The sequence below is a fragment of the Canis aureus genome, chromosome 20, assembly GCF_053574225.1.
Source record: "Canis aureus isolate CA01 chromosome 20, VMU_Caureus_v.1.0, whole genome shotgun sequence".
NCBI lineage: Eukaryota > Metazoa > Chordata > Mammalia > Carnivora > Canidae > Canis > Canis aureus.
In genome coordinates this window covers 9,065,815-9,087,494 of record NC_135630.1, presented here as the reverse complement: position 1 = coordinate 9,087,494, position 21,680 = coordinate 9,065,815, and the positions used below count along the sequence as shown (strand labels likewise).

General features: G+C 35.2%; 1 protein-coding gene across 3 annotated transcripts in view; it reads left to right on the top strand.

Annotated features, from left to right (window-relative positions):
* The window catches only part of NAA15 (N-alpha-acetyltransferase 15, NatA auxiliary subunit), an 83,928-nt gene that overhangs the window by 55,252 nt on the left and 6,996 nt on the right, over positions 1–21,680 (top strand). For all 3 annotated transcript variants that reach the window (XM_077860986.1, XM_077860985.1, XM_077860987.1), the window contains exons 15-17: positions 8,645–8,838; positions 13,319–13,427; positions 16,292–16,390. In XM_077860986.1, the coding sequence (XP_077717112.1) occupies positions 8,645–8,838; positions 13,319–13,427; positions 16,292–16,390 (402 nt within the window). The remainder of the gene's footprint in view (positions 1–8,644; positions 8,839–13,318; positions 13,428–16,291; positions 16,391–21,680) is intronic.

The window sequence follows — 21,680 nt, the reverse complement described above, 5'->3', positions numbered from 1 at the left end:
GTATAATATCCAAAGATTTCTTTTTGTTTGCTATGGTGTATATATGTGTATTTGTATTTTTGGGTAACAGATTTTTCTTGAGCTTTTTAGTAAGCACCTTATGGGAAGATGTTTAATACATGCTTAGAAAATGGTGATGGACATTTTGTGGATTTCTCTAAGCAATAAAAGAAAAATACTGTTTATGCTTTCAAAAGTTAAGTAAGAATTTAATTTGTAACTGATTGTTAGCTTTTTAGGAAGTTGAATTCCATGAGTTTAACATTTAACATCTGGTTTACACAGTACTATAAATTGCTAACTGTATCATTAGTGTCGGCACTCTACTTTATTATTGGTTGTCAGTGTATCTAGTTATTCTTCTTTGTAATATTTATAATTTAGTGAAAGGTCAGTGTCGCTTGAACATTAAAAGCCAGCTTGGAATTAAACTAGTAAAATTGCTAAGTGATTTATCATTTGGCCAGTTTCTAAAGTGCTGTTTTTATACCATGATGCCAGATAGACATCCTTAGATAATTATTTGGAAAAGGATCTCAGAATAAAAATGATCAGGCATGTAGAAGGATATAAATTAATTATACTCCTAAATATTTTGTGAGTTATTCATGGCAAAAATGTAACATGAGGTGGGGCAGAAAAAAGTGTATCAGTAACATACTCAGTCCTGAGCTTATTCCTCTTCTGAAGTTATGGTTGGTTGTTTTCTGTATCCTTCCTGATAAAGACCTTTGGATTCTTTTGTTAATTTTTATTAAAATTTAAAATCACACATTGAAACCCCTGTATAGATTTTACTTGATCCTCTACCTGTGGTTGCCTCTTCAACTAGAGAGAAAATGCCAGTAAGAATCTACAAAACAATTTAACACTGAGAGCTGTGATCCTCTGGCTTCTTTTATCTTTTTGTTCACTCCATTCCTCCTGCCTTTCACCTCTTCAAATTATACAAATAATGTACAATTTATGTACATTTGTATACAAATTATGTACATGTGTATATTTGAACTCTAATTGTACAAAATTAATTCAGAAGTACACTAGCAATTGTAAAAATCCCCTTTCACTATTCTCCCACCCATAGATAATCTTCTTTCAAGGGTTATCCCTATAAAAGTTCAGTGTCCTTTGTACACAATTACATATTCCAGTTTTATGTGTACGTAAACTCCACACACATTTTAGGGAAGTTCTTTGAAGTTGTTTGGTTTTCATTTGTTTTATTTTTTTAGCCCTATAAATTAGTGATATTTTTTATTTTTTTAGCCCTATAAATTAGTGATATTATCTCCAGTATTCTGCAACTTAGACTTGCTTTTTCATAGTTTTGCTCCAAGTCTGGACATAACTTCTTACAATCATTAGTTTTTTTATTTTATTATTTTTATTTTTATTTTTTTAATATATATATTTTTAAAAATATATATATATTTTAAGATTTTATTTATTTACTCATGGGACACACACACACACACACACACAGAGGCAGAGACACAGGCAGAAGGAGAAGCAGGCTCCATGCAGGGAGCCTGATGTGCGACTCGATCCTGGGTCTCCAGGATCAGGCCCTGGACTGAAGGCAGATACTCAACCGCTGAGCCACCTGGGCTGCCCTCATCAGTTGTTTTAAAAGCTATGTAGGAACCTATGTGGGTCCCCCACCACCACCACCATTGCAATACTATAGTAAATGTCCTTGTATAACATTTTACACTTGTTTACTTACCGTGGATCATAAGAAGTGGAAATTACTGGGTTAAAGAGTATGAGAATTTGAAATAGTGTCAAAATTGTCTTCCTTAAAATGTTTGTCAGTTTTTATTGCCACACACACTATATTGAGCTTATCTTTTACTTTATTGCTAATGTAGAAAATTATCCATCCTTTATGTTTTTGTTATTTTGAGGAAAATAACTGATTTATAATTCCTAGACTTTTTAAAGAATGTATGTATGTATGTCTTTTTTTATAAAGGAGAGAGAGAACACGCCCATCTTGGAGGTGGGGCAGAGGGAGAGAAAGTCCCAGGCGGGCTCTGGTCTGAGTGTGGAGCTTGATATAGGGCTCAATCTCACAACTCTAAGATCATGACCCCAGCCGAAACCAAGAATCAGACACTCACCCGACGACCCCGCAGGCACTCTTCATCTGGAGTTAATTGTTTATATAAAGATGTGAAGTAGAAGGCAGCTTATTACCCTTAAATAGGCTGCTGATTCCTCAGCAGTATTTGTTGATAGGTTGTCATATTCCCCACTAATTTAAAATACCACCTTGAAGGGTGACTGGTTGGCTCAGTCTGTGGAAGATGTGACTCTTGATCTTGGTATTGTGAGTTTGAGCCCCATATTGGGTATAGAGATTACCTAAAAATAAAATCTTTTTTAAAAAAATGCCACCTTTATCATGAACTAAACTGTGAAATACAATGTAGTGGGTTGTGGGTATGGTATCTGGTTCTAACATCAGAACTTACTGTAAAGACATTAATACTGGGCAGCCCCTGTGGCACAGCAGTTTAGCGCCGCCTGGCGTGATCCTGGAGACCCTGGATCGAGTCCCATGTCAGGCTCTCTGCATGGAGCCTGCTTCTCCCTCTGCCTGTGTCTCTGCCTCTCTCTCTCTCTCTCTCTGCATCTCTATGAATAAATAAAATCTTTTTAAAAAAAAGACATTAATACTGTGGTTATTGACATCAGTATACAGGTTTATGTTCTTATGATCTCTTTGTCTCTCTTTATAACTGTCTTTAGAATTTTCTTCTGAGGCAGCCCGGGTGACCCAGCAGTTTAGCGCTGCTTTCAGCCCAGGGCCTGATCCTGGAGACCCAGGATCGAGTCCCACATCAGGCTCCCTGCATGGAGCCTGCTTCTCCCTCTGCCTGTGTCTCTGACCCACTCTCTGTCTCTCTCTCTCCCCCTCTGTGTCTCTCATGAATAAATAAATAAAATCTTAAAAAAAAAAAGAATTTTCTTCTGTATGAACTTGCTTTTATATTTGAACTATAGAATTAGCTTGTCTGTCAGAAACTTTCTTTTGGAATTTTTAATTTGAAATGATTTAAGATCCAGATTACCATTTGGGGTGGGGATATCTTAAATAATCTTGAATCTTTGCATGCTAGAATGCACTCTATCTTCTATTTATGTTTTAGTGTAATTGTCATATAACTTTGGTGAGTTTACAACCAAAACTCTACATGTCTTTTTTTTCCCATTTCGGTATTCTAAATGTATATTAATAGTTTTTGTCAAGTTGGTATCTGTTGAACTCTGATACTAGGTTTAGTAGTTTTTTCAGTTGATTTTAAAAATTTTTTCTATGTAAGCTGTTAACATTAATCTGTAAACATTAGTAGTTTTTGTATACCTCTCTTTTCCATGCCTTACTGCATTGATATGGGTTGCTAAAATTGCTAATTAATGGGAACAGTAGCATGATTGCTGCCTTTTTTATCTTTAAACATAATGTTTCTAATGGTCCACCATAAAGCTTACTATTTGTAGTAAATATCTGGTAGTTATCCTTTGGTTGAGAAGTTATTTTTTGCTCCTGTTTTTATCTTTTCAGTAAACTTTAAAAGTCTTTATGTGACCAGATTTTTTAAATTTTGCCTTCTTATGTGAATGTTGATTTCGCTGTATAGTCTAGGTTTAGATGTTACTGTCTATGTATACACATATATGAATGCACACACATACATATACATAGTTTTTTTTTAAAGACTTTATTTATTCATAGAGACACACGGGGGTGGGCAGAGACACAGGCAGAGGGAGAAGCAGGCACCATGCAGAGAGCCTGACATGGGACTAGATCCAGGGTCTTCCAGGATCATGGCTGCAGGTGGCACTAAACCGCTGCGCCACCGGGGCTGCCCAGTTTTTTTTTTTTTTTTTTTTTTTTTTTTTTTTAAGATAGTGCAACATTCTAGCATAGTAGAATTCTCTGAAGCAAAAATTTGGAGTCTCTATTATATTCACACAGATAATAGGTAATTCTGGTAAAGTTGAGACAGTGCTTATCCAGGTGTAACTCGTGTTACATTAAGTGAAACAAAATTCAAACTCTTAATTTCTGTGTTAATATCTAATGTGGTTACTCCTTTCTCTATTTTTGTATGGCAACTCTATTGTTATGAACTAGGTGAGTCCTTTCAAGGCAGTGGCAGATAATATAAAATAGAGTTACAAAATAGCAAGTGGACCAGATCTGTACTGCAGTTTGATTTGATGAATAAAGTTTTACTGGGACATAACTGAGCCCATTTGTTTATGTATCGTTATGGCTAATTTTATGCTGTAGTAGCTGAGTTTAGTTAGCACCAGAGACCCATGGCTTACAAAACTGAAAATATTTAGTATTTGGCCCATTATAGAAAAAGATTGTTGACTCATGGTGTATAACATAGTGGAAAGAAAGAGCCTAGACTATGGAATCAGAGTTAGGTGGATTTAAATCCTTGTCCTGCCTTTTATTATTACTCTTTTTTTTTTTTTTTCTCTTTTTTTTTTTTTTTATTTATTTATTTATTTATTTTTTTATTATTTTTTTTTTATTGGTGTTCAATTTACTAACATACAGAATAACACCCAGTGCCCGTCACCCATTCACTCCCACCCCCCGCCCTCCTCCCCTTCTACCACCCCTAGTTCGTTTCCCAGAGTTAGCAGTCTTTATGTTCTGTCTCCCTTTCTGATATTTCCCACACATTTCTTCTTATTATTACTCTTGAGTTAATATTTTTCCTCTGAAAACCTCAGTTTTCTCATATGTTAAATAACACTATACTGTAACCCATGAGATTATTGAAGATATTAAATAAAATGTGTGCATGGTATCTAGTGTGTAGTAAGGATATAAGTGGTAACAGTTATTTTACAAGTCCTTAAAAGGCTATAATTTTTGTGGTTATTCATTTATAAATGTCTTGTATTTCCAGAATGTAATTTTTGGTCCTTGTTTGAAATTTTCTTTTTTAGTAGCAAGGGCTTTTTTACTAAGAAGAGAGAGAAGCAGGTGTGTATTTGTTTTTGATGGTTGTTATCTATTATCAATAGACACATAATAAATTTCCCTAAATTTAGCAGTTTAACTATTTCTATAGTTTAGGAATTTAGAAGCATCTAGGTTGTTCCAGCTCAGGGTCTTTAATAAAGTTGTAAAGGTGTTGGCTGGCATGCCTGGGTAGCTCAGTTGGTTAAGCTTCTGCCTTTGGCTCGGGTCATGATACCAGGCTCCTGAGATGGAGCCCCACATTGGGCTCCCTGCTCAGCGGAGAGCCTACTTCTCTCTCTCCCCTTTGTGTGTGTGTGTGTGCGTGCGCACATGAGTGCACGCGCTCATTCTCTCACTTTCAAACTCTCAAAAAAAGAAAAAAGATGTTGGGTGAGGCTGTAATCATCTGAAAGCTTAACTAGGGCTAGAAGATCCATTTCCCAGATGGCTCACTCACATGGCTTTTGTAAAGGTGGCTTTAATTCATTAGTTTCTCTATAGTGTTTCTTCAGTTCCTCAAGACTATAGTAGCTAGCCATGAAAGCAAGGAAGAAGCCACACGCTTCCAAAGTTCTGTTCTCTTGACATAACACTCCATCACTACCTTCATGTTCTGTCTTTGTAGAAGTGAGTCACCAAGTATAACCTATATTTGAGAGAAGAATCAAACAATTTGTAGACATATTTTTAACTGCCAAGTTCTGTATTCTGGACACAAAATTATTTACATTATTCTTACATGCAAAATACACTTGCCCCTTCCAAGGCCTTCAAAAGTCTCATTCCATTACAGCATTAGCTCAGAGTCCAGAATGTTATATTTAAATGAGGTTCTAGTGCTGATGAGGTCTTGAGTATGGTTCTTTAGTATAGCTAGTATAGCTCTTCAAGTATAGTTCTGTGCGTAAGTACATGTCCAATATAAATTGATTGCAGAGGAATAGAGTACCATTGTCAATATTCTTGTTCAAAAGGGGAGTGGTGAGGGGGAAATGGGAGGTACACAGGATTCATGTCAGTTCTCAAGTCTAGTTAGGTTTAGGATAGCAGTTGTTTGTTGATTAGGACTCACAATGTAGGATTAATTCTCTAATGGTTCCTGGGTCTTATCCCTGGGTCCTTGGTTCTACCTTTTGCATATTTCCTTGTTCTTAAAAGTTAGCATTTGTGTGGCGCCTGGCCAGCTCAATTGGAAGAGCTTGCAACTCTTGTTATAGGGGTTGTGGGTTCAAGCCCCATGTTGGGTGTAGAGATTACTTAAGTTATTTTTAAAAAAGTTAGCATTTTTTGCATCTGAGTAGTTTTTCAGTCTGCTTCCAAAATTTAGGGGTGTCTTTAAAATATTTTTATAAATTTATTTTTTATTGGTGTTCAATTTGCCAACATATAGGATAACACCCAGTGCTCATCAAGTGCCCCCCTCAGTGGCTGTCACCCAGTCACCCCTCCCCCCCCCCCGCCCACCCCCCCCCCCCTTCTACCACCCCTAGTTCGTTTCCCAGAGTTTGGAGTCTCTCATGTTCTGTCTCCCTCCCTGATATTTCCCACTCATTTTTACTCCTTTCTAGGGGTGTCTTTTATACTATCTCTGTTCCTTTTAATTTAAATGGACAGTCCGTTTGGACTAAACTATTGCTGTTTCTGCCCATAGAGTTCTCTTAAAACCTTTATGGATCTTTTGTAAATCTTATTGGAAGCTACATGCGCAAATATCTTTGTTACCTAGAGCTTTTGCTGAAAGGACAACGTGCTTGAGTTTCTTAGAAGCTCTGTTTGAAAGAATCTGTGAATCACACTCTTAAAATTTTTAAGAGAAGAGAACCTTTGGGTGACTAATAACTGAGGCACCATCTTTTCTGAGTTCTGAGTCTTAAAAAATTTAAAGCCAAACTCTGTTTTCTTGTTGACATATTTTTTTGGCAGTTCTCTGAATTTGATCTTTGCTCAGCAGCCCTTCTGAAGAGGCTGAGAATTTTGAGAAGAGAATGGAATTCTTGTTCCATTTGTTTCTTTCTCTTGCGTTTTTATTGTAAGCTGCAAGAGGAATCAGGTGCTACCTTAACTACCCCCTTTTTTTCGGCCTGAATCCCTCTAAGCTAGATCACCCAGTTCATTTGATACATTTTATAATATTATTAAATGCATATTATTAAACTTTCTGTCTCTATATGACTATCACATGTTTCATTTGCAGCCTCTTCAAAATCTAGATTCTATTAAATAGTCTGAGATCCTTTGAGCTTTCATTAATCCTTTTTTCCAAATCTTTCTACTATTTGCCATGCTCTAGAACCAAAGTCAGTCCTACATTTTAGATTTTTATTGCAGCAGCACTCCACTTCCAGGTACCAAAATCTGCCTTGGTTATCTATTGCTGTATAACAGATTGCTTACACATAGCTTTAAATAACAAAAATGTATTACCTCAGAGTTACTATGGGCCAAGAACTCAGAAGCCACTTAGCTTTGCTATATGATTTTGAAAGATGTAGAGTCTCTCAGGAGATTGAAGTCAAGACGGCAGCCAGAGCGTCTGAATTGTTGGAGTTGGAGAATCTGCTTCCAAGATGGCTTACTCTCATGGCCGGGGGCCTTTTTATTGGCCACATGGGTCTTTCCATAAGGTTATTTGTGTATCTTCACAGCATGAGGCTGGTTTCTTCTAAGTGGTGGTCCAGGAGAAAGCAAGGAGGAATCTACCATACTTTTATGTTCTGATCTTGGATGTCATGTGCTTTGATTTCTAGTATATTCCATTCGTTGGAAGTGGGTTAAATATAGCCCACAATTAAGGGAAGGGGAAATAGGCTCTACCTTTTGAAGGAAAGAGTTTATGGGCATATTTGAAAATTAACACCGTGGTATATTTTAGAATGACCTTTTTCATTTCTTAGTATCAATAAGTATTATCTAAATAAATACCAGTTGCACATGTAACTTTCAGATTTATTGCTTGAAAACTAAACAATATAGGTTTTTCACTTTATTATTGCGTGCTAGTGATTTTCAGTCTTTGTTTTGAGACATTCCATGATTTATACCACAAGAGCTGTTAATTTTCAATGTCAGACCTTTAATTTACCATATAGTTATTTATTATTCTATAACAAATATTTGAATATTTTCTGTATACCAGTAGGCACTGAGAATACAAAGATTTAGGAGTAAAACTGAGTCTCTTCCACCAAGGAATTCACTGTCTGAAAGGAGAACATGTATAAACAAAAAGTATTGTGACAAGCAAAATATATGTTGTAGTGGCAGCACCAAGTAGAGAATGAATAATTGATGAGTTTAAAGAGGCATAACTAAGAAAGAGCAGAGTCTACAGCCATAGAAATATGAAACAGCATGTTACATTTCTAGAATTTCAAGTATAATATTGCTGGAGGAACTTGTATACTTTTATGCTTTGCTATGGTTGCGGCACCAGGTCTCCATCTGTTTTCAAAAAATTTTTTTGAAGAGATCAGAGTGTTCTCTATCATATGTGGAACCATTAAATGTCTAGGTACACATAGGAACATGAACATGCGTAACATGTAATATTTTTTATGAGAGTTTTAATGGAAATATTAAGTTAGTGATTTATCATTACTAACCTGATTAATGTGCTTTTAATTAATTAACACATGTTGCCTACAGCAAACATGTCTGACAAAGAGCTAAAGAAGCTACGAAATAAACAAAGAAGAGCTCAAAAGAAAGCCCAGATAGAAGAAGAGAAAAAAAATGCAGAAAAAGAAAAGCAGCAGAGAAATCAGAAAAAGAAAAAGGATGATGATGATGAAGAAATCGGAGGTCCAAAAGAAGAACTTATCCCTGAGAAACTGGCCAAGGTACTTAATAATAGTGTTTAGCACAATTGAGTGAAATTTCATGACCAGCTGTTGTCATTTTATGCTTATTCAATTTGATTATAGATTTTAGAACGAAGAATCATTTTAATTTTTTGTCTATTTTCTTTCTTTTTTCCCGTATCATATTTCACATTTAAAACTTGGAATATTAAAAAACAAAAACAAAACCTTGGAATGTTGCTCCGGATCCAAAGTAGTGTAATATGGTATAGTGGAAAGTTTAGGCTTTTGAGTCATTCTGATCTGGGTCTGCATATTGGCACTTACACTTTACTTTGTGTCTTGGACACTTTGTCTAACCTCTCTGATGGTTGTCTCATGTATAAAATGGGACTAGGAAAAAAAATCTCCACTAGTCAGGGGTGTTAGGATTAAAGGAACTATATGTGCAAAGAATGTAGCTATCTGTTGTAAGTGGCAACATGCAACTTTTTATATCTAGGCCAAATAGAACTTATTAAAAAGTGAGTGTATATGTATATCTCTCACTCATTCGTCAGTTTATTTATTGGACTTTGCCATTTGAACCTAATTTCCTTAAAGTCCCTATATATTTTCCCCTAAATCAAAATCATATCTGCCATTTTTAACCATTAAGCTGAAATCAAAGTATTCATTGTCACATGAATATTTTGATTAGTAACATACCCTTATGCACTTTTCTTCTGGCTCTTGGTGTCAGCTTCTCCGTGTGAAAATAATTGCATAATATATCATGTTAAAGCAGTAAATATAGTAAGCACATTGCCCTAGAGTTCAGTATTAGCCCGAGTAGTAACTAAAAAATCAAAATCAACCACCTTATAACTAGGAAAAATTATAATACCTAATAAGTAGAGTTGGAAAATAGTTTTAACATAGAGCAGGTGGATAGTAATAGCTCTTAGCAGTATTGCTATTTAAGAACCGTAGGGGGAAAAAAAAAGAACCATAGAGAAATCTAGCTTGGATTTCAAAGGATATATTGACATCTTTTCACAAACAATTGTATAACTTCTACAAACAAGGATACTACCTTTTTATTGTTGGGAGTTTATTGAAGGAATATACAGAATAGTGAGGAAGCACAGAAAATTGACCTCATGGAGAATTGCAGAGTTATTCAGGTATAATATAAACTTTTAAGGGCCTTCCATCTTTAAGCTTCAGCTTTTTTTATTACTACCACTTTTACCACTGTCACTGACTGCCACCATCATTCTGTCTGCATGCTTTCTTTATAGCCCATGACTTTTCTTAATGACTTTTTTTCTTTGTAATCTTACATATCTTCCATTATACTTCTTAAAGAGAGGATCTATTTGGATTGTTTAGTCACCCTCTAATAGAGGTACTTACCCACAGAGCAGAATTCTTATACCAGGCCTCCTTATAGACTGTTGGATTTTCCTTGTGTCCAGCTTATCATGGCTGCTTTTGGGCCAGATGTCAAGTTATAGTCTAGATATTTATAGCTAGAGGTTTGTAGAGTCTCAGAAGAAAATAATGCCTACAGAAATGCTCTTTATTTGGAAAGAGCCCAGTGGAAGGGATGGACTTTCATAGGCTGCTGTTAAATATATATTATTCTTAAATATATACTATTCTTACCTGTTATGCACATAGCACACTTCTCTTCCTAGGAAAACTGCCACCAGCATGCCCACTTCTAATATAGTGTCCACACTTGTATCTCCAGTATAGTGGCAGTGCTTGATTACACCAAGCCATCATAATAAGGTATGGCATTGTAGGGTATATTAAGAGCTGCCTGCCAAGTCTGGATTTACAGTTTCCAGATTGTGATGTTTTGTGATTCTGTATTTTATCATTCTTCATGTTATAAGTGGTATATTTAGTGTCACCAGTTCAGGATTTTATATATATAATATAAAAGCACTATTAAGTTAGCAGTAATTCCAGTTAAAAAAGGAAAATAGGAAGAGGTTTAGTTTAGCAAGTTTAATATTCAGTTAACTGATCATAAACCTGAAGTCTTTATTTCTCCAAACTTACCATGAAGCAGTAATTGGTATCTATGATTTCCCTCTTGTACCATCCATCCTATGCTTCTCCTTGCCTCCAGGTAGTATTCATCTCAGCTGGATTATTTCCTTCTGTGCACACATAGTTCCTCCTTATCAGTGCGTCCTTAGTATTCTGTCTGTATAGTGTTGAATAGTTGTAAAACTTTTTGTTGCTATGCTGGGAGTATAGGGAGATGTATTCCTATACAACATATGTAATGCAGATTAGAATGCACATTATTAGTTTATAAATTTAAAAGTTACATATGATCAAAACTGCTCTTTGCAGATCTCTTATATTGCTCATCCACACAGTACAGCCCCATTCTACATCTCTTTAAATTTAAGTAAATTCAAATCTTCATTACTGGTTGTAATTTTGTTCTGAGAGACAGAGATGAGTATGCATAATTCTGGCAATTTCATATAGTACTCCACTCAGTGAACACAGGACCCCAACTGAGTATAAGATGGAGGAAGTATGACTCCCAGTAGGTTAGACTATGTCAGTTCCTGTATGCCTCTCCCAGCAGGAACGTTTTGCTATAATGATTATCATTTTGGTACTTAATATAGTTTCCATGCAAATACTGGTAAATACTCATTTTTATACATCTGTCTTTACAACTTTAGGGATTTTTCAAGGGTAGTTTTTATGATACTCTTTTTTTCTTGATCTTAAGCATTGATTTTAGAACTCATCCCTGTTGATACACTTTTAACCCTAAACTTCATTATGTGTATATGTAGAAAGTATTTAGCTTGTGGTTATATATATGTTTAAATACTCAGATTTAGCCTAACGAAAATCTTACCTATGCGAGGCACACAGAAACATGTGGAGACAGCATATCCAGATTCTTGTGGAGGCATATGTTCTCATTTATTAGAATTGAAAGCAGAATTTCTCATTTCTTTTTCCAAGTTTAAATACTTGATTTCAGTAAGTATAATGTTTGTATTGACTCTGCTTCCCTGTACTTCTTGTTTCCATTCTGTGACAGCAGCCATATCTCTCTGGTAGTAACTTACCCTGGTCATTACAATGATCTTCGGTTCAGTCAATGCTCTGAAGTTCATGTATCAAGATTGATACAGCTCCATTGCAATTTTAGTTTCCAGTTTCCAGTTTCCAGTTCTTTACCTTTCCCTGGTAGAAATTTCTCCCCTGTCCACTACAAATTCCAACTCAGTAGGACATAGAATCAAAATCTTGAGAAAAAAAAAAAGAATCAAAATCTTAGGACACAGAAACAAAATATTTACAAATGTCTGAGAAAGGTATACTTAGGAGGGCCCCTCTCCCATCTGTCTTTTGGTATCTACAGCTATTAGAATGACAATGCCATATATTGATTTCTTGTTCAGAGCCTGTGTCCTTCAGAATAATGCCAGCGGCCTTACATATTAGTGTAAGGTAAATATCCTAGACATCACTTTTTTGCTTAAGTTTTTTTTTTTTTTTTTTTTTAATGCTGTGAAAAAATTTCCTTGGCCAGAATCTGTTGGTGAAGCCACAATTACTGTATTAGCAGAGGCATGTTGGACAGGTATGGCAAATCCAAATTCCATCAAGGATAAATTGTTACTGCTTCTGTGATGAGACAAGGCCAATACAGGCACAGATATTCAATGCGTTTCTGATAAATGTGGTGGTCCCCATCTCTGTCTACAGAGAAGAATTTTGTCTAAATACTCCGTCTAGGAGTGTAACAGTAGCATAATTATGTACTAAACCTATACCTGCTCAGGATATATTACAAGTATGTAATTAATATGACATCTTATGTCATTAATAAAGGGTGGTAGAAACAGAGTTCGATAAACATAAATCTTATCAAACGCCATCTCACCATTAGTATGGCATTGGAATAAATAATGGATTCTATAGAATATAATTTTGAACAAAGCAAGATAGTGAATATTGTACTGCTTTTTTTCTTAATAGCTTGATTGTGCTTCACTTTGAATTTAAAAAGAATGTTAACTGATTCTGTAATATTCCCTACTTCTCCTTCTTAACCCCTCTTCATCGTATTTAACATCTTTCCTCTGTCCTCCCCCCATCACCCCCACCCCACCCCTTGGCTCTCTTACCTGTTCATCTCACTGTCTTTGTTTCCCTGGTTCTGTTTTATCTTTGTCTTTACTTGTTGGATAGTTTCTATCCAGAGATCATGTAGTCTCTTTGGGTAAAGACCAGTGAAGAGTTCTAGAGTTCAAAATTCTCTTCCTTTAGATTATGGGAGGTTAAAATATGATGTATTTCTGGGTAATGGGTAAGTGTTTTTCACCAAAAAAATTAAAACAAAACAAAACAAAACAAAAAAAAAAAACTACAGCAACCAACCCAGAAAGTGAACTGTTTATAACAGAATAAGATCACATCCTTCACCCCCTACTCCCTCCCCTCCTCTTGCTTCCATTTGTATAATATCTTTTATTTTTGTTAGGTTGAAACTCCATTGGAAGAAGCTATTAAATTTTTAACACCGTTGAAGAACTTGGTGAAGAACAAGATAGAAACGCATCTTTTTGCCTTTGAGATTTACTTTAGGAAAGGTAGGCAATTAGGGTATAGTGGCCCTGATAAAATTGATCACTGTATTTCTTAGATATAGACACCCTAATCCAGTAGTTTCACCACTAGGATTTTTTTCCCCAGTGCAACTTCTCACAGAAATGTGTGCTATATGTACAAGATGTTGTGGGGAGGTAAAATGATACTATTATCTCTTCTAGGACTGTTAAAATCAATAGTAGATATACACACATAACTCGGATGAAGATCAAATATAGTAGTTACCACGTGCCTGTGTGAATGAAATTAGTTAGTGACATAGAGCTTAGATTAGTGCCTGATACAGAATGAGCATTGAATAAATGTTGGTTATTATTAACTGTTGTTAGAAAGTGTGGTGCTTGAGGTGTATCTTGAAAGATGGATCACATTTCTAAAAGAAAAGATACATAGAAAGGAAGAGGATTCATTAAGAAAACTAAAGTGTGCATGAATAATGTAGAGGTTGTCTGTATTGCCTCAGTCAGATCAAAGATAAATGGAGGGTCTTGGTTGTCTTACTTAGAATGCCTAGACTACATATAGATACTGAGCCTTTGTGGTATTAAATTGCTGTAATCTAAGTGGTTCATTGAAAAAAAAAAAAAAAAAAAACACAACAGTGTACCATTAAGGTGATGCATGCCTAAGGGAAGAGAAATTGGTTAGTAAGATCTGATAGAAGGGTGTTGCTCCAAGCAGAGTAACTGTTTTGAAGGCGATTGAATGAAGTGGTACCTCTATAGAATATCCATTAAAAAATCATGTTTATCCAGGGACGCCAGGGTGGCTCAGTGGTTGAGGGTCTGCCTGCAGGCTCAGGTCATGATCCTGGGGTCCTGGGGTCGAGTCCCACATCAGGCTCCCTGCATGGAACCTGCTTCTCTCTCTGCCTGTGTCTCTGCCTCTCTTTCTGTGTCGCTTAGGAATAAATAAATAAATAAAACTTTAAAGAATCATGTTTATCCAAAGTAATTAATAATAATGTTGGGGGAAAGTTGGTATATAGCATTGCTTGAAAAAAGGACATGAAACCATAGTTTGATTTTAATTTTTATTAAGATACTTACATGGGTATATAAGATAGGAAAAGGTCCAAGGGGAAATAGATAAAAAAATAACAGATGGGCTCTTGATGGATTTGAGTGATTACAGTGTTTTCTGTGACATTTCTGTTTTCCAAAAATGATTGTGTTATGATTTGGAAAATAAGTTTAATAATAACCCAGTAATTTAGAAACCTACCTACTTTCCTTTTCTTTTCTTTCTCTCTCTTTCTTTCTTTTCTTACTTTTCTTTCTTTCTTTCATGGTTGAGGTTCCACTTTATTTTTTTTTTTATTAAAGATTTTATTTATTTATTCATGAGAGACCGAGAGAGGCAAAGACAACAGGCAGAGGGAGAAGCACAGTCCTCGCGGGGAGCCCGATGTGGGCCTCGATCTGGGAACTCTGGGATCACCTTCTGAGCCCAAGGCAAACACTCAACTGCTGAGTCAGCCAGGTGTTCCAGAAACTTTTCTTTTCTTTTCTTTTCTTTTTAGAAACTTTTCTTTTAAAGAACAGTTAAGGGATGCCTGGGTGGCTCAGTGGTTGAGCGTCTGCCTTTGGCTCAGGCCGTGATTCCAGGGTCCTGGGATTGAATCCCACATTGGGCTCCCTGTGAGGAGCCTGCTTCTCCTTCTGTGTATGTCTCTGCCTCTCTCTCTGTGTCTCTCATGAATAAAAAAAATCTTTTAAAAAAAAAGAAAAAAGAACAACAGTTAATACAGCTCCCCTTCCCTTTCTCTTTCTTTCTTTCCTTTTTTTTTTCTTTTTTCTCTTTTCTTTTTTTTCTTTTTCTTTTTCTTTCTCTCTCTTCTTTCTTTCTTTCATATGCAAGCAATGTGGGAGTAAGGGGACAGTGGGAAAGAGAGAATCTCAAGCAGGTTCCATGCCCAGCACAGAGCACGATGCAGGGCTTGATCTCACAACCCTGAGATGATGATCTAAGCTGAAATCAAGAGTCAGACAATTAACCGACTGAGTCACCCAGGCATCCCCATACAGTAGATATTCTTAAAATGGAATCCTGATATATAAAAAAGCTGTTCTGTTTAAAGTAGAGAAGGGCAATCTAAATTGCTTTCAATTGGCTTCTTGATTGTGTTCTATTTGGAATTCACTGTAGTAGTGTGAAGTGGGTAGTAACAAAGTATGGCAGTATTTTCAGCTTTCTGAGTTTTGGAAAAAGATTAAAGGAAAAAGAAATCAGAGGAGTCTGGAGCTTTGAATTTTGTTATTTGGAGAATGCTACCAAATTAGGGAAGTCTTAACAAAGAGGTGTTTATGATGGGACTTGAAAGTACAGTGAGTACTCAGGTGAAATTTCCATTCAGTGGGTGGAAATATTACTGAGGCTTGGGAAACATGGGGGTACAGTTGTGGGGATGGTATAGAAAGATATTAGAAATCACTGAAAACAATCTTGGTGAACACTGACCTTTCAAGGAGGAAGAGGATCCATGAATTGATTAGGAAAAGACGGTCAAGTAGGAGGGAAGCTATTTCACATGTCACAAAACCCAAGAATGAAGCTAGTTTCAAGTATAAACAAGGAAGTTTTATAAGTAGTGTGGGAAATCCCTTTATTTTGGTTAAAGGAGGTTAAGAAATAAAATGGCTTCAAATTTTGTTTATATGGCATTAGTTCAAATACTGTTGAATGCTATATAAATTTTTTGTACTTCATAATTGCTTCACTCATGTTGCAGTTCAGATGTGATTGACTCTAAATTAGTTTCTCTATTTGTAAGGTCTTAGTTCTCCAAAGGAGGCAGCTTATTTTATCAAATGATCAAAATATATCTTACTTTTTCTTTTTATAGAAAAGTTTCTTTTGATGCTACAATCAGTAAAGAGGGCATTTGCTATTGATTCTAGTCATCCCTGGCTTCATGAGTGTATGATTCGACTCTTTAGTACTGGTATGTTTTGTTTTACATTACTTAAGTATTTGATTACAGAAGTTGATAGTGACTGTATAAGTGATCTATATAAGTTTGTCATAAACTCAATCGTTTTAAAACTGTTTTGTATTAAATTAGCTAAGGGGAAAAGCAAGGTTCGTTTCTTTGTGATGAAGTTCTTTATTTTAAGGCTAGAAATGTTACTTCATTTTGATATAGAATTGTTTAGTTCAAATACTTGAGAATCACCTTTCTTTCTGTTCCTAAAAAGTTACATGTAAGTTGAAATTTCAAATCATACTTATTATGTAAAGCTTTTTAGTAAATTGTTCCAAAATGGAAAAATCTTTGAAATTGACTAGCTAAAATTTTTGTTACTAAATATATGTTTAAAGATATAAAAGCTATGCCATTGTTCCTTTAAGGCAATTACTGTACTTTTCAAATATTTTCATAGTAAGATCCATTATCATTACTTTTAATGTGAAGTAGAACTACAGAATTTTAAGAGTCTAAAAGGTGGAATTTCATGCTAATTATTTTTCATTTTATAGTTGAGAAATCTGGGACCTTAAAAGATTAAATGACTTATTCAAGGTAACACAGATAATTAGTAATGAAGCAGGAATGAGAGCTCAGATCTGAATATTGTTCTTTATTTCTACTACAAGAACTTTAAATTTAGAGTAAAGTACTCCAGTAGTGAAGTGGTAGTAGTGTTTTGATTTTTAAGTTGATTGGAGAGGGAAAATTGAATCCTTAATAGAACAATCTGCAAATACTGTTAAATTACCTATTGTATTGCTAAATACCCATCCACATATGAATCCATACATATCTAAATAATGAGATTAAAACAGGCATCCAAATCAGTCTTTTGAAAAATGCTAAATTATTCTGATTAAGAACATTGTTTTGACTTCTAAGAAAAAGTAAAATCTTATGTATATTTATGCTTGGTCAAAAAAATGATTCTTGTTAAAGACACTGAATCATAGAGATGTTTTTCAGTTTCTTAAATTCTGGAAGTAATAAATAGCATAACCACCCATAAAGCATAAAGAATTGCTTTATGTAGAGAAAATTTAAAAAATTTTCTTTCAGTCTCTTACTGTATTAAAATTTTTTTTTTTTTAATCATAAGTCACAGGGGATCCCTGGGTGGCTCAGCGATTTAGCGCCTGCCTTTGGCCCAGGGTGCGATCCTGGAGTCCCGGGATCAAGTCCCACATCGGGCTCCTGGCATGGAGCCTGCTTCTCCCTCCTCCTGTGTCTTTGCCTCTCTCTCTCTCTCTCTCTCTCTCTCTCTCTCTGGCTATCATAAATAAATAAATAAATCTAAAAAAAAAAACACGAGTCAGAAAATGAAGGCCAGAGGTAATGGTTTTAAATCCATTCTTGGGGGGATCCCTGGGTGGCTCGGCGGTTTAGCGCCTACCTTTGGCCTGGGGCGTCATCCTGTAGTCCTGGGATCTAGTCCCATGTCGGGCTCCCTGCATGGAATCTGCTTCTCCCTCTGCCTGTGTCTCTGCCTCTGTGTGTGTGTGTGTGTATCTCATGAATAAATAAAATCTTTAAAAAAATCCAGTCTTAGTTAGGATGGAGTGCATTTAATCTATTTTTAAAATTAATACACACACTTTATTTTGTATAATCAGCTCTTTCCTAAAAGGCAGTAAAATAATATAATTATGGATTTAGAGATTTCACTTTGAAATAGAAATTAAAAGTGGCTTATCTAAATATATTTGCTTACAGTAATTGTGGATTAATGAACATAGGACTGTTTTCTTGGAACAGTTGTTTCAGGAATTAAAATGCTCATGGACTTCAGAAGAACAAATGCTACATGATCCTGATGTAAAAGTAGAATTATTTAGTGTCCCCATAAGCTATGCTATTGTTCCACGTGTTTAACTGACAGCATCCTCAGGAAGAGAGTTACAAAGTAATTCTTATTTTGACTAAATTTAGGCAGTTAAAGCAGTGATAATTTGGAGTGATAAAGATGCACTCTTTTTAAAAAGCCTTCAAGAAGTTGAGTAGACAGCTTATTACCTTTGTTAAGAACAGGTGTGTACTGTATAAAAATATTTGTGAAACTATAGAGACATAGACTAGGAGCATCTTTGATTATACCCCACAGGATTAATTTTATTTTTTATTTTACTTTATTTTAAGATTTTATTTATTTATTCATGAGAGACACAGAGAGAAGCAGAGACATAGGCAGAGAGAGAAGCAGGCTCCATGCAGGGAGCACAATGTGGGACTCGATCCCAGGACTCCAGAATCATACCCTGAGCTGAAGGCAGGTGCCCAACCGCTGAGCCACCCAGGTGTCCCAGGATTCCTTTAATATATTAGTTAAGTATGGGGGAAAAAGATGTTTCAGTGCCTATTTTATTGTAGAAACTTCTCTAAGTAAATACTCATTTTAGCTGGTTACAAGTAACCTCCAAATGAGAATGTTGTTATGCTACCAGTGTAATTAGTATTACTATATATAGATCAGCTTCTCCTCCTCTTTTTAATTATGAGGATGATTTGGTATGTACCCTTTTCAAGTTTTTCACTTTTTTTTTTTTTTTTTTTTTAAAGTTTTAGGACTTAGAGCAATTTAAACTACATTTCTCCTCAGTGCTAAGTAAAGGGCAGGAGCTTAGGTATTCAGTTGTTTTATTATTCCCTTACATGCTTTTAAAAATCACTGTTTGGTCACGTTGTTCTACAATAAATTTTATGTCTTTTCCTTCCTCTCTCATTTGTACAAACTCATTTATCTGCAGGTTCTTTTTCTTTTGTATTTATGCATTTCTCTCCTAAAAACTGCATTAATACTCTCATCTACCTATTTTGCCATTTTGAGTGGTAATCACTTAATACGTTGTGCTGTAACCCAGTAGTGAGTAGTCTTTATCTCACACAAAATATGAGCATTTTCTACCCAAATTATGACTTTTATTTTTTTCCAAATTATGACTTTTAAATTTAAAAAAATATTTATTTATTTATTTATTTATTTATTTATTTATTTATTTATTTATTTATTTATTTATAATGAGAGACACACACACACAGAGGCAGAGACAGGCAGAGGGAGAAGCAGGCTTCATGCAGAGAGCCCAACACGGGGCTCGATCCTGGGATTCCAAGATCACGCCCTTGGCTGAAGACAGATGCTTAACCGCTGAGCCGCCCAGGCGTCCCTTTACCCAAATTATTTAAAAAATGCCAGCTACTCTAGGAACTCAGGGTAACTCTTTTGATTAAAAATCAGCCCCCTTTTCAATGTTGCTTTTGACCGTTGATGATTACCAAATTAATTCAATCTCCTTAAAAGCTAATAGCATTAACCAAACATTTCATTCATTCATTCATTCATTCATTCATTTATTTATTTTTTAATGAGAGACAGAGAGAGTCAGAGACACAGGCAGAGGGAGAAGCAGGCTCCTTGATGGGGAGCCCAATGTGGGACTTGATCCTGGACCCAGGATCATGCCCTGAGCTGAAGGCAGATGCTCAACTAACTGCTGAGCCACCCAGGCGTCCCCCAAACATTATTTTTAATTTTAAGATATCAAAAGACTCAAATCAAAAAGCCTCATAAAAAAGATTTTTTTTCCCTTCCCTCAATCAAGTATTACTTTTCCTTGATTCACAAGACTTAATTATTGTATCAGAAGATAGCAAAGAAGATAATTAGTCTGGTATATTTTATTTTCTGAGACCTCAATAAGTTTTTGCTAGTTTTAATCACTTTCAAAGGATTTTTATTTTTTTTATTTTATTTTTTTTCAAAGGATTTTTAGATTGATTCCTCCTCTTACCCCCTGCCCACTAGTCTTAAGCAATAAAAGCCTATCTAACAAATCTGTGACATTTGAGGTTGCTTCTTTCCTTAAAGATATAGGTAAAATTGCATTATATAGAATTCCATACAGCATTCTGAGTTTACTGCCGTAGATTTTTTTTTTTTTTTTTTCTTCCTGGAAATTCCAGGTCCAATCTACATAATGTAGGGAAGTAGAGTCAGCCTCAAACATTTTGTGACTTAGTGAGGAGATGTTTTTGGAAATAGCTATTAATGGAAGTTGGGATATTTATATTTTCTCTTTATACATCCCGAGTATGTGTGTGTCTATGTTATATATGTATGTTTTTAATTCTGTGGGCTTTTTTTTTTAAAGCAGTTTTGATTTTTCTGGGAAGATTGTTTTAATCTAAGGAGGGTAATAGAAAACATGAAAAGCTTAGCTTCCACCTATAAGCAACTATAATGTGACTATGCAGTTATTTTCCCACCTGCATATAGTGTCTAAAAAGCACTTCATACAAACCAACAAGGCCCATGGAAATAACATTTTATGGAAAACCTGTGATTTTTTGACATAATATTCATTGTAATTGGCTGTAATCTATTTTACCAACTTTTCTGTAAGTTCTCTCTGTGCTCCTGCTTCCCCTGAAAAACAAATACTGATAAATTGCCAAAACCAAGTTGAAAGTACAGCCATAATGGAGGTTAAGCTAAATTCTTTAATAACTCCTTGAATTGAAAAAAAAAAACAACTCATTTAATTGAACCACCAAATTCTATAGACTGATAGAAGAAATGTTATTTAACCAACAAAGGGCGTATCAATCAATTATTCAGGTATTAATTATGTATAGAATGTTTCATACAGATGTTTACTACTCAAGAGTTCAGTGTTTTTTAAACTTAAGGTAGTGATCCATTAGTGAGATAATGAAGGCAGTTTAGTGAGTCATCACTACCATTTGAAAATCTAAAGCAGAAATAGAATAGAGTAGAAAATATTTGGATGTGTAGCACAAAGTTAGGGTTAGTGTTCTGTGCAAGTTTTGCTTCACATAATAAATTATGTATATAGGATACATATTCATCAGTATGTTTGAAAGCGACCACCGTAGTTGCTAACCATAAGGAAAATATGTTTTCAATCTATGACAAAAATAAGAACTACAATTTATTGAATCATATATTTAGCTATTATATAATTAGCTCTTTCATATATAAGTTTTCCTTACTGTTAACCTTTTAGGTTAGGGATCTTCTCAATTTTACAGATGAGGAAGTAAGTTCAGAGAGGTTCTGACTTGTCCAAGCCTAGATCCATACCCAGGTCTCTCTGGCTCAAAGCTTCAGACTCTGTCTCTATACCAAAGTAATAATGAAAAGAAGCATACTAATATTCAGTCAGTGAGGTTGCGGGGGTCAGCCTTTCCGTCTCAAAATCCCATTGCCTGGGAATGTGATACTAGTGTGTATTCATTAAAGGAA